The following is a 14,141-nucleotide window of genomic DNA, read 5'->3' as shown; positions in this document are numbered from 1 at the left end:
AACCATCCAAACAAAATCCCCCTCTTACTGCAACATTGTTGAATAGCAGAGAAAGATTGGGATGGAAGGAAGGATATCCATTAAGGAAGGAGGACATTAAAATACTAGGTGCTATTTTTAACATCTATACATATATGGGTTTACCCATTGTGAGTTAACTGTGTCTCTTTTTTCTTTGTTTTGTTTGTTTATTAAGTGGAAACAGTACTCAAGCAAATGCAAACTCCAGAATCTCTCTTCATTCCCCACTTGATGTAGCACATATTGACCTACCAGTTATTGAATATGAGGACACTTTGGAATTACAGATGAAGCAGTTTAGCCTTCCTCAATTCTGTGTTTCCATCTTGGAAAATGCAATACCTCTTCTAAGAACAGGTAAGAAAGTTTAAAGTATTTCGCTTATGTATCCTTACCATCTTTAATACAAACCTTTTAAGAAATTGCTATTATAAGGTGAGTACCTCAAATAAATAAGGTACAGATAATTATTGATATACTGTAGCTAGTTACAGCAGTTCTTTTCTAGGAACTTTGTTCAGGTCATAAAGCTTGAATCTTCTGATTGATTTCCAGAATGGCTGCAGAAGTTTCAAGTGGTTTTTACTGATGATGGGAAGTAGTGGTAGGAAGAAGTGGGTGTCTGGTGGAAAAATTGTGTGGCTGGATAATATATCATTCAAGAAGATGAAAAAATAACCACACTTCGCAAAACATGTTCTGATCTCTTTGAGCATAGATTTTTCCTCCTGTTCAAGAAATAATAAAAAAACTGGAAAAGGTTTGTTTTTATTCTTATGAATGCAGTAACAAATTATAGCTGTGTTTTGAGAAACTTTGGTAATGATAGTCTAATTGCAACTAATGATTTTTTAGGTTCTAAGTTGCAAAGTCTTTTTGAAGGATGGTCTTTTTGCTCTTAGTTTGTCCAAAATAGTATTTAATTGTAAACCAATGTAATTTAAGACAGATATTGGTAAACGTGGTAAGGCTTTCAAATGTAGGAGCTGGAAATGTGTATCTATTTATTATGACTAGGTTACTAAAACTTGTTTTTTTAATATACCTGTCAACATTTCCTGAGCTGGGTAGAGGCTTTAACTTATAACAATGATATGAAATATATATGAAACTTCCATTTACTGTTGTTTTCATGATTGGTTATAACTTTTTATGACTTTCTGTTCTGTCACAAAACACCAATTTACTTGTGTATTTCATAGTAACATCAATGTTAATCTGTGTCCACAGAAAAATTATTCAATCTTTTTTTTTTTTTCTTTTCCCTTTAATAAACAAAACTAAAATAAATAAAAGTTAGGTTTTTCCTTTTCAGAATAGTGACATTTAAATCTTAATTCTTTACAAGCACATTCATGACTTCTGGCATCTTCTCTTTTACTTATAATGTGAAACTGCAGAAAATGTATTTTCTGTTTTTTCCATTTCTGATGCATAACACTTCAAATCTGCAGAGTTAAAATATAGTGTATTTTTCCATCTTTCAAGATTATTTCTTTGCATCTTATTATAGAACTAAAATAGTTTAATTATCAGATGAAGTTGTTATGTCTTTGTTTCTCTTGCCCTCATTTTTTTTTACACTTTTGAAACTCTAATCGATGATACTGCTTTCTTCTACTGAGCTGTAACATGATGCAGATTGTAAGCAAACTCGTATTTTTATCCTGTTGCCGTTCATCTGAACTATTGTAATCTGAAGGCACACTGTGATAGCGTGAGGCAGTGACACACAGTAACACACTGTTTCTCATATGGTTATATTTACTGATTTTTTTTTTTTCCTTCAGTAAAATCAACAGGCACTTTTACTAACATTGTTATCACCTTATATGATATAGCATAGATTTTCTCTTTCTGGGTGAAAGAAAAACAGTAAGCTTACTGTAAAATTTGCATGCTTATGTTTTACAATATATATAATGTGTATTTCAGTTAAGCTCAAATTCTGTTCCTTGTGGAGAAGTTTATTGAAATTTGATTTCCTTTGTGCTGACCTGTCTTGTGAGTTAAGTCATTTGAGAAATTGATAGTGGGGTGGATTGTGGGTTTTTTGGTTTTGGGTTGGTGTGGGTTTTTTAATTGTGGGTTTTTTGTGATCAATTTTAAGCTGCCATGCTTGTCTGAAGTTCAGTGTTAATACTGCAAGTCTTAAAGACAATTATTTAAATCTGAACAGTAAAAGATTTGTTTTACAGTCACTGATTATGTCTTACTGTGCATTTAGTAATAATGAACTCAGCACATACTAATTGTATGTTGTGAAATATTAGTATTTTGCTGATACATTCATGTGAGAGTATGGTGGAATGAAATTGCATGTCTGTAGATCATGACAGCTACAGCAAAGCGTTGCAGACATTATGTTTAGTTATTAACTTAATAGTTAATAGTTTCTGAAACTTATAACTCAAATTAAAACCACCATTACTTAAAACTTGCCTTACAATGGAAAAATTTATGCAGTCACCTTTCAAATGTTTTAAGTGCAGAAATTTGATCAAGAATTTGAAAATAGCTGAGAAGAGAGAAAAAGTGCTTTTTGAAGGTTTTTGGACATATACTCTTTAAATTGGCAACATTTTGTCTAAAATAAATGGAAAATAGCACTTCTGTGAGCTAGGAAAAAGCAAGTTTTCAAAAAGGCCTTGTGCCATTCCCTGCCATATGCTCACTCAGAGCAGATCACTTAGGCTACAGATTACACGAGCTGTTGTCTTTGTAACTACATATCTAGTCACACCACATATATATTTTTCCTCAGGTATATCAACAAGGCTTCTACAGTGTATAAACTCTACAAAATATAGAAAAGGCAATAAATTAATGTTCAATCATAATAAGCAGTGTTTTGGTTTTACTTTTTTTTTCTTTTTTTCCTAAGAGTTTGAAGGATGCAAAATTTCAATGGTAGTTAAAAAAATAAATTGGAAATTCGGTGGTGTGTGAAATCCATCCATGGTTTAAAATAGAAACATACCGTCAACAAGTAACTGAGCCAACACTTGCACTAAATCGAGTATTTGGGGGAAGCTGTCACGGTATGGTTCGTTAGGATGCTAGACAGTTTTGGCATCCTCTCTTGTATGATGCTGAAAATATTTGGTCTGACTCCAGATATTCTGCCTTGTTCTTCATGAAACCTTCTAGCCTTTGACTGCTTCTCTATTGTCTCATTATTGGTGGACATTAGGGGGAGGTTTATATTTGTAGTAAATGTAGGCTGTAAATATTTAGGCTTGGTCCAGATTTCTCTGTTCAGGCATAAAACTGTAAAAAGTATAAAAGTCACAAATGGACCAGATTAGCCTGGTTATTAAAAGATACTGAGTCAGAAGGAGCAATGAAAAAATCAATGAATATTGGCCTAAAGAAGGGGGTTGGGGAGAAAAGTAGAAGTGTTTGAAGTGGGTATTCATCTTATTGCCTTTAAAAAGAAAATCTCAAACAAAATAATCTGGGATGAAAGCCACTACTGCTATATCAAAAATGCAGATTAACAGCGATAGGTAATATAGAATCACAGAATGTTTTCAGTTGGAAGGGGCCTTAAAGATATAGTTCCAACCCCCCTCCCATGGGAAGGGACATCTTCCACTAGACCGGATTGCTCAAAGCTCTGTCCAGCCTGGCCTTGAACACTGCCAGGGATGGAGCAGCCACAACTTCTCTGGACAACCTGTGCCAGCGCCTCACCACCCTCACTGTAAAGAATTTCTTCCTAATAGCTAACCTAAATCTCCCCTCTGTCAGTTTAAAGCCACCCCACCTTGTGCTGTCATTACAGGCCCCTTTTAGGTACTGAAAGGCTGCTCTAAGGTCTCCCTAGAGCCTTTCCAGGCTAAAGAAGCCCAAATCTCTCTGCTTGTCTTTATAGGAGAGGTGCTCCAGCCCTCTGATCATCTTTGTGGCCCTTCTCGGGACTTGCTTGAGCAGGTCCATGTCCCTCTTGTATTGGGGACCCCAGAGCTGAATGCAGTACTCCAGATGGAGACTCGCAAGAGTGAAGTAGAGGGAGAGAATCACCTCCCTCGACCTGATGGTGATGCTCCTTTTGATGCAGCCCTGGATATGGTTGGCTTTCTGGGCTGCAAGCGCACACTGCCAGCTCATGTTGAGCTAATAAGCGTGGAAGATCCATAGCCTAGCTTTCTAGGTGGGAGCAATAAGTGGCTCTATTCTAAACTTTAAAGAAGTCCAAGTAACTGGATTTACAGCTGTAATAAATTTTATGTACTGCTGTAGGATTTAGGGGAAATGCAGTCTTTTTTCAAATATGTGATTGCTTTGATCTCTTACATTGTGATTTTTGGCTAGTTGTTGTCTTTTATTGGTGGTTGAGGGCTGTTGGTGGTTGAGGGCAGTTAGCGGTAGTTTAGTAGAAGTGTGTAGGAGAATTAAACTATCAGAATTCCAGATGTGGAATAATGCCTTCTTCAAAATGGTGTTTTCTGAATATCGTAATATGTTTTGCCTGTATTTGAATTTATCCTCTCATTTGTATTCCCAGGCAGTAAGAGAGTGACGATGGAAGTTCTTGAATTGCTTGTTGAAGACATGTTCCTTATTGGTGATGCTATTTCTGAAAATGTTTGGGAAGATGATAGCCTTTTTGCTTTGGAGTTGGTAAGATTCTTTAGTCTTTGATCAGCCGTATTTAACAGTCTACTTTTATAAGCCTGTGATATTTTCCACAGTGATTCATACACATATCTAATCTTCTGCTGAGCTACCCTTTTGAAAATCTTAAATAGTTTATTACTAGTTCTATCACTACCTCATTATTTTTTAAAAATTGTAAGTTCTTTTACTAGATGATACTTGATGTTTCACCTGAAGAAAATAAGTTATTAATTTTGTCTTGTAGTGAAAGGCTGTTAAGCAGCCATTGAGAGAAACAAGTGTAGGGAAGGGGATCTGAGGGAGAACCACCGACTACAAATGAGGAGACCAATTTGATGTAAATGACAACTTTCACTCTTTTTATTCCTTATATAAACTATTCAAAATTAGGGAGGTAACTGTGTAGGTTCAAGACTGGAATTGTAAAATACATGGTATCCTTTTTTGCAGAACTTAATATAAGAATATAAGAACTTAATATAAGAAACTTTATATAATCTTTTATCTAGTTGTTGTATGATTTGCATCAGTATATTCCATTGCAGGTAAACCTGTCTAACAGCAGTAGAAACTGTAAGCATCATCACATATACATCACACTGATCGTTGTTAGTAAGATAATGTGTGTTTCCAGGCCATTAACAAGCAAAACTCTGCAAATAAGCTGAGTAATTGTATACAACTATATTGATTTTTCAAAAAAGGGGGTATTGCTGATATAACTTTGTTCCATTGGTATAACTTTGAGATTTTTTTAGTAAAATACTTTTCAGATATAAAATTGACCTCCCATTGAAAGTTACATATCTGCTTCAATTTGTGATGCAGAATTAGACTGTGCAGTGTGATTCAATAAAGCTAATTTTGATAAAGCAATTGCAAGGCAGGAGATAAAAAAACCCTCTTCTGTCTTAGTGTTTGAGTAAGGAAAAATAACTGAATGAACAATTTTAAGAAAAACTGTTAAACTTACCTTTGCATTATTTAGTGCTATATCAAATGAAATGTCTTTTATCAGAAGTAGGCTATGTGTTTAGAGCTGTTACACTTCAGTGCTTAGAAAACATGCTTTCTCTTTGTGTTTTGCTCCAAGGGAAGGAGGTCATGTGTCTCCTTTCTAGGAAACTTGAAAGCATTTCTTGCATAACTTTATTGCTTTATGTTTCTTTGTTTATCGAATTTTAAATCTCTGCACTGGAATACCTTTGTGAAGAATAGATATTTTGGGAATTCCATTCAAAAATATATAAGTTTGTAGCTGTATGTGTTTTAGCTATGCTTTTAATGCTTGCTTCCTCTGAAGTAAAGTTTTTATTGTTTTCCAGTTTTGTCATGTGTACTTAAGTGCAGTTTGATTCTGCCATGTCAGAAAGTGAGATACTGCAAATTGTCATAGCCTCTCAGCATTTTTTGATCACTAGCTTAGAGACAGTCATCCCTGTCTCAGGGAAGGATAAACTTGTTGAATTTACTATTGAGTTGAAACTCCCATGATCTCGAAGCAGGGGCACTTCTTGCCTCTGCAAACTGTAGCAAACTTACTTTTTTGAACTCCTGAAGATGAAAATTAATCCTTTTCATCTTACTGTGTAATAATATGTGTTGATAATTACTTTAAAAGACTGATTTGATTTAGTCAATTGCTTCTTGTTTTATTCATTCAACTGTGTTAAGATAAATAATACTTAATTACTTAACAGTGACTATCAGTTTATGGAATTAATGAGATTAATGGTACATGTATTATTGCTTTCTTAATCAGTATTTGTCATTCTAAAACTGGCAACTGAAATTAATTCTACCTTTGTTCTAGTGTCCTTAACTACAAATCTGGCTATTTCAGGTAACCAAAATTCTATAAACTGATTTTGTTTTCTCCACTGTCAGTGAGCTAGATTTATGCAAATGGTAGTGATTCTGATAAATGTGCTATTTTCTTTGAGAATGAATAGGAATAAAAAATACTTGATGTTCTCAAAGTTTGGATTGTGGTTTGTGATGGGTGTTTTTGGTGATTTTTTTTTTTTTTTTTTTTTTGAGTAACGCTTTATTAGCAGGTTCAAAACAGCTGCTAATATTTTCATATTAAAAGTGAGCTTCAAAATAGTTTAAATTCCAGAAGTTCAAAAATGTAGGGAGAGAATTACCAGTGATACCAAAGTATTCAGCACTACACTAAAGGTAGAGTGAGGTCTAGAACTAATGCACAGTTCTGTTCAGATGACAAACAAAATGCTGTGCATTTTGTACCGTTTCTTCATTTTAAAATTATTTGGTAAATTGTGTTAATGATGCTCTGGGTGCCGTATAAACACTGTAAAGATAGAGTAATGTGTCAATTATTTCTAATGATTTTATTTCTGATTTCTGTTTTCAGAAAGACAAATTGCTTCTGGTCTTGGATTTGCTTGGGGAAACTATATTATACCACAAAAGCAATATAAGTGCAGAGCAGCCCGAGGTGATGTTGGTGCATCACAGAATGGCATTTATTAGCATTTCACTCTTCACTGTTAGATTGCTGCAAATACTTCTCCCTGTGGAAAAGGTATGCCATCACTAATTTTAAGTCATTGTGATTCTCTTTTGGTTTTGCATTAAAGAGGTCAAAAAGTGATACCTTCCTCAATGTTTAATACTGGGAAAATAGCCACTGGATAGAGAAATTAAGCTGATTTACATTGGCTGATATATGATCACAGAAGGCAACTTTGTCAGTTCTTCAGTTATCAGTGCATTCTGCAGATTTCAAGTCTTAAAAACTCCACTTTTAATACAGTTTTTTGAGTTTCTGAAATTCAGTGTTCTTTCTACTCTTATAGTGTTTTTTCTAGTATGATGCATGATTTGCAAAGCTGTGCTGCCCCCTACTCGTTTATAGTATGCATGCAAGCAAGGCTAAGAAAGCCTAGAATTACATAATGTTTAAAATCATCACTCTTAATCTGATAGAACATAGTAAGCAATTATGTTTCATACATCATAGTGATTTTAATTATTCATTGCTTTCAGTGCTCTTTAAAAAAGTTCTGTTGTAGCTCTTGAGTTTGTTTTGTATTTGTTTCAGATGGGGGGGGTCTGATATTTGGAAGTTTTTGTGGGATGGAAAGTGTTAGAAGGTGTTTAAGGCTGTATGGGTTTAGATTATTTTTGGATCAGTCTTTATTGCAGTGTAGCTCTTTTTTAGACGTATTTCTGAGTAGCAGATTGATTTTCAGCTACCACTTTTTTGTCACAAATATTAAGTCTTTTACTATTAATATAAATAGTCTCTTGTACCTACAAATAACATAGAAATTAATATAATGATTTTTTATAATTTTTGTCTTTATGTTCTTATGTACGTAATACAAAATTTGAATTCTGTCTGTGACAGGAGTTGCAAAAAAAATTACTGTATTGGAGGTCAGAATTTTAGTCAGAGGAATATTGTAACACTTGTGGGGAAAAAACGCCAAACCAACAACAGAATTGCCAGTTCTTAGTATGTGATATTACTATGGAATGACAACTTTTTGTTAAATACAGAAATAATTGTGGTCTGTGTATTCTCTGCCATCTAGTGTTTAGACAGTAAATTGACCTTGCCGGTGGTGTGTGTGGTTAGTGCTGTGGCTGGATCATGTACAACTTCTGTGATTGGTTGCAGGACTGACACGAAGACTGACATCTAATGAACTCTCACATTTTAATTAAACAAATAGTAATTCTTCATATAGAACTTATTCAATATGTTTTTCTTTCTTTGATTTTTAAGTAGCAGCATAGTGATTGTGCTTGTTGAATAACTGCAAATGTTGGGTTTACTGTATTTTCAGGCTGTTATTCTGACAGTTATTTTCCTTTTCAAAGGCGAGTAAAGTTTTACAGAAGAGTTTGCTGAATGCTTTATTTATTCTCTCTCTGGATGTGTCCTTTTCCTTGGAATACCCCAGCATTTACGAATCCATTGCAGTCTATCTGGAGCAGATGAGTACTGAGAACTACAGTATTTATAAGCAAGCTTCAGAAGCTGCATATTCAATTGAATGCACTTGTAGCTTTATGGTTGAAGTTCATAAGAAGGTGTGGAATTGTTATATGAAATGTTTCCTGTAGTCATATTTCTTTCCTCCACTTCCCTTTCTCTGTGGTAAAAGCTGTAGTCTAGCATAGCCAAAGAAAATCCATGAATATTCTGTACTATGCAAGATATAGTTAATTTATATTTGTTTTCACTGGTACAACTCATGATGATTGTAAAACTCTTATCCTAAGTAAAACCAAAGAAATAAACACTTGGAGATTGGAAGTGAGCACAAGACTTCATATGGGCAAAGAAGTAAGAAGTAACAAAGAAGCAAAAACTCTATTAAGTGTGTGTGTGTGTGTATGTATGTTGTTCAGTATTTAAATAGTTCAGAAAACTTTAATTCCCAATTGACAATTGTAGCTCTAATAAACAACTACTTCCAGGCTCTGAGATTTGTGTGTTTCACTTTGTTATGAAGACAACTAATATATTTTGCTTTATTCATTAAGAGATTCTAGCATGGTACCAAAATATTCTTCTCCATTAGAAAAGTAATTGAGCGAGATGCTGGTTCCACTGATACTAAAATAAATTAATAAAATGCAGCAATATAAATGTAGTGCTATCTTAAATCTGAGTTAATCTATCCTTTATGTAGGCAGGTTCTGAACTTAATAGAAGCAATACTTTGCTTGTAAAATGCTATTTACAATAAAGTTAACTCCAACAAATTTAAATGGCTCAGTTTAATGTATTTGGTAACCAAGAGTATGAAGGCATATGTACTTAAATTTAAAAAAATAAACCCAAATAACAAACTTAAATGTAATAATTATTATTAATGAGTAATAGCTAAATATTTAATATTTAACTATGAAGATATTAATTATACTCTTCTCGCATAAAATGCGTATTGATTTTAAAAAATAGTAATTTGATTGAAAGCATAAGGTATTCAAGGATGTCTACTCAATCATTTTAGAAAATGTTTTGAATAGAGTTACAGTATTCGTGCTGTGAAATGTTAGATATGTGATTCCTTTTGAGTTTAATAGAAGTTTATTTGGATTCAGCAACTGAAGGGTTTTCAGCTCCCAAGAGTAAGTTCTAAAATGTATTTGTTTGTAATCTATTGAATTTGTTAATCAGGTTAATTATAAACTCCTGTGAAAGGCTGAACCAAACCCTACTTAGTACACTATTAAATGACGATAAATTTGGAAAGATTATGATTAACATGTGTACTTTAACATTACTAATTCTTGATAGTTTCTTTCTCTTAATTTTACTTCTCAGGGGGACAAGAATCTTTCTGAATTAGTAGAATTGGCAGATCAGGCCTTGAGTAGTCTACCCTACCATCAACATTTTCCCTTGCTTCAGGAATACATTCACATATGCTCAAATATGTGAGTACATTACTATTTAAAACTCTTACTTGAATAAATACAATCTTTATTTTATGGATGAAGTTTCTGAAGTAGAAGCTCGATTTGTTAATCCGTGTATTTGAACAGTTGTTTTCTTTTAGCTGTTGAAAGATCTCCTCTAAATAATTTGTGTCATTCTGTAGTAGGTTTCTTGAAAATTGAATTTCCGGTGCTAAAAAACTGTTTTATTCTTTTCTATGTATAAACTTTTATGTAGATAAAGTTACTATGTGATTTACAAAGAAACAGTCTTAAAACTCTTTGGTGTGTTTTTGAAACTTTTAAAAATTCTTTTGTTCCAACTTTTATTTTACTTTCAGATATCCTAAAGGGCTTATTTTATTGTAGATGCTTTATATTACAGTATGGCATCTCATTTATTAAACAGCATGTTTTTGTTGCTTTTTAGATTTTCCATGTCTCTAGTTTGAGAACTTAAGTTACCCTGTGGTGCCTGGAAATGTTCTGTATTGAACACTTAATTAGAAATACAAAAATCTTAATTTTATACTGATTCAGAATTTGACTTTAGGGATTTTTCTTCAATTGAAACTACATTTATGAGCTCTCTAATAAGTATTTTAAATTATGAAACATCAAAACACTTTTCAGTCTTCTCATCCTTTTAGAATTAATTATTGTTTGATTACTGCTTCAGGCAACAGGAAATTCACTTCAACTTTTTTAACTAACATAAATTCACTTTGTGATAGTGAGATGGACTTTTACATCCAAAAGTAAAAAAATTCTGAAGGCATAGAATTTTTTTTTATAATCGTATACTGTGATCTAAGGGGTGTATTGAAGCTCAATAGAATTTTATGTTTTCAGATGAACATAAATGTTTGTCAGGCTCCTAATTCTGAAGAGAGAATTTTGAAAAACTATGGTCTCTGATTACCTGTATGTATGAAAAAAAAAATGTACAAAAGTGAAGATTGATATTATGATTTTGGCAAATATATTGTGATCTCTGAACTTCTGCCAAGTCATTTTTCAGGCTGTATGCCGTTTCAGGATGTATTTTTTAGAGATTATGCTGAAATTTAACAGGAAAATTTTTGTAGGCATCTTTGGGTACTGTAAAATAAGTAATAGTTAAATTAATTATTTTTCATTTGTAGTTGGAAGTCTGCTGAGGCTAACTCATTGCTCCAGGCTGAGGGTCAGAAGGTGCTTCTCCATCTGTTGTCTCATCCGTCGCTGAATATAAAAGCTGAAGCCTATCACTGCTGTTTGGAAGTGGTTAAGGTTAGAACTAATGCTTGCTTAATACTGTTGGTGGTGTGCTGAATAATGCCTATTATATGATTTCCTCATTGAAAGCATTTTTAATGCAAATTCTGTTTACTGTGTTACATAAGTGACACTGTGAAACCTGTACAGGTCTGGGCTTGCAGTTTGCTGTTACATTTTTGGTATTAAATCTGCTTGGTTAGATTATATACTTCAGGTACTACACTTCAGAATGACAAGAACTCTATAGAGGGAAAAACTAGTGACTGACAATTTTATTTTTTAAGAAGATCCTTAATAAAGCTTTCTTTTTTCTTTTTTTTGCTGCTCTTGCATGTTTTTATTTAATTTTGCTTTTGAAAGAATTCAAGTGTTCAGTTTTGCTTGTCTGCTGAAATGAGGTTCATAGAACCCCACAGGCTTGTTTGGGTAGGACCCTTAAAGGTCATCTAGTTCAACCCCTTTCACTAGATCAGGTTGGTCAGAGCCCCGTTCAACCTGACCTTGAACGTTTCCAGGGATGGGACAACTACCACCTCTCTGGGCAACCCATTCCCATGTTTTACCACCATCACTGTAAAAAAAATTTCTTCGTTATACCTAGTCTGAATCTACTCTCTTTTACTTTAAAAGCATTACTCCTTGTCCTATTGCAACAGAACCTGCTAAAAAGTTTGTCCCTGTCTTTCTTGTAGGCCCGCTTTAAGTATTGGAAGGCTGCAATAAGGTCTCCCTGGAGCCTTCTCTTCTCCAGGCTGAACAACCCCAACTCTGTCAGCCTTTCTTCATAGGAGAGGTGTTCAATCTCTCTGATTTTTGTGGCCTTCTCTGGAACCCCTACAATAGGTCCATGTCTGAGGACAACAGAGCTGGATGCAGTATTCCAGCTGAGCTCTCAGAGCACAGTAGAGGGGCAGAAGCACCTCCTCCAGCCGGCTGGTAACATTCCTTTTGGTGCAGTCCTGGATACAGTTGGCTTTCTGGGCTGTGAGTGCACATTGCTGGTTCATGTCTGGTTTTTCATCACCAGTATCCCCAGGTACTTCTCATTAGGGCTGCTTAATCCATTCATCATCCAGTCTGTATTGATATGGTGAATTGCCCCAGCCCAGGTGCAGGATCTTGCACTTGGCCTTGTTGAACCTCATGAGGTTCATACGAACCCACTTGTTAAGGACAGATTCTATTCCCTTCATAGCAATTTTTCACTTCCCTTTAGTGTGGGTGGTGATTTTTTTTTTTTTTTTTTTTTGTTTTTTTTTGGAGGTGGGGAGGTTTGGTTTTGTTTTTTTTGGTGGGGGGTGTGTGGTTTTTTGTGTTTTTTTTTTTTTTTAATCTTTTTTTTTTTAGTACTTGGGCAAAAATAATTTTGTGTTGAGTGCTTTTCTGCTTTTTACGAGGAAGTTTAGTGAAGGGAAAAAAAAACAATAATGTGGGGTTGTTTTGGTTTTGCTTTTGTTTTATATGAATATTTTGTCACTCCCTTAATTTTTTATAAAGAGTATGAACTTCCTAAAAGTATGGCTATACTCTGTTTGAAGAACGGCAATGTCGTATTCATCAGGTCATATTCATTCAGGTATTCAGTAATATTGGCTCACAAAATAAAAGCTTTGACATAATGCTTTATTCTAATAATAATTTTCTGTAATGGACATCAGCTAAACTTACTGTGCTTATAGCACAATTCGCTAATGTACAAAGATGCTGGAGCTAGTCTTTCACAAGAAAACTCTCTCTACTGAATGACATTTGTATCTTTTTGTGAGATTTTTACTTGCCTGTTTTAGGTTTTACTTAATGTAATACCAAGAAACATATTAAGTTTGTCTAGTTTATTTTCACTATTCTTTAAAATAAAACCAAAATTATTTTATATTTTTCTCGGTCCTGCATAGCAAGGGAATTTTCAGTCATCGATCTATAAAGTTGGTGTTTCTTCCGGGGCTTTCAGAACTGTAGTCTTGTAGACTGCATGGAGAAAGCCTGGCAGACAACTTCAGGCAGTCTATAAAACAAGATACAGTACTGGAGAGTGTTTGAATTTTTTCTTTTATGAATTTTAAAACTAACCAACTTTATTTTTACTGAAGGACTGTTTAGGTATTCCTAATATTGCTAAGCCTGTGTCTTCAATCTGCCACGGAGTACATTTTCTTCTTCATCCTAAAGTTTTATATGAAATCTGTACGTTTGGCCTTCAGGAAGACAAGAATGAGGTACTGTGTTTAGTAGCTATATTTATAAGTTGACGTGCATGTAAAGTAGGTGTTGATATTCTCCATGGTGGCCTGAGGCTTACCTGAAGTTTTGACTATGGTAGTTTCTTGTACATAGAAAAGCTGTGCAAACAGTGAAGTTGCAGTAAGTGGAAATATTTTTTTTATGATGAATTCAGAGGCAAAAGAATTTTATAGGCATAGGATGCTGTTAAATGTAATAAAGACCAATGAAAAATGAGGAAGCTATATTTTCTAATGTTTTTGTGTAATATATTCAGCCCTAATAAAATGTGCATATGATGAAATAGTATGTATGATGCTTTCCATGGAAAGCATGAAGTCTCAAGTCTTTGTAAAGGTGGGATGATGTCTGAAATGTGTGCATTGGTTAAGGAGCAAAAAGACATTACAAATATGCAATGTCTTCAATATAAAAATGTATTTCATCACTACAAACACATCAGTGTTTAATTACCTGAGTATTATAGAAGTGTTTTATAGTATTATAAAATAGGGTCAAATTTCCATTGGGTTTGTTTATATCCCTGAACGCTTAACGTATATCTGCTATTTCCTAGTTCACATATATAGCTAATT

General features: G+C 33.9%; 1 protein-coding gene across 1 annotated transcript in view; it reads left to right on the top strand.

Moving 5' to 3' along the window:
• The window catches only part of RTTN (rotatin), an 88,423-nt gene that overhangs the window by 11,666 nt on the left and 62,616 nt on the right, over positions 1-14,141 (top strand). The window contains exons 9-15 of the mRNA XM_030498351.1: positions 197-378; positions 4,532-4,647; positions 7,022-7,192; positions 8,497-8,709; positions 9,953-10,065; positions 11,211-11,337; positions 13,416-13,541. Coding sequence (XP_030354211.1) covers positions 197-378; positions 4,532-4,647; positions 7,022-7,192; positions 8,497-8,709; positions 9,953-10,065; positions 11,211-11,337; positions 13,416-13,541 — 1,048 coding nt within the window. The remainder of the gene's footprint in view (positions 1-196; positions 379-4,531; positions 4,648-7,021; positions 7,193-8,496; positions 8,710-9,952; positions 10,066-11,210; positions 11,338-13,415; positions 13,542-14,141) is intronic.

The sequence above is a fragment of the Strigops habroptila genome, chromosome 1 (assembly GCF_004027225.2).
Source record: "Strigops habroptila isolate Jane chromosome 1, bStrHab1.2.pri, whole genome shotgun sequence".
NCBI lineage: Eukaryota > Metazoa > Chordata > Aves > Psittaciformes > Psittacidae > Strigops > Strigops habroptila.
This window is presented reverse-complemented; position numbering and strand designations above follow the sequence as displayed.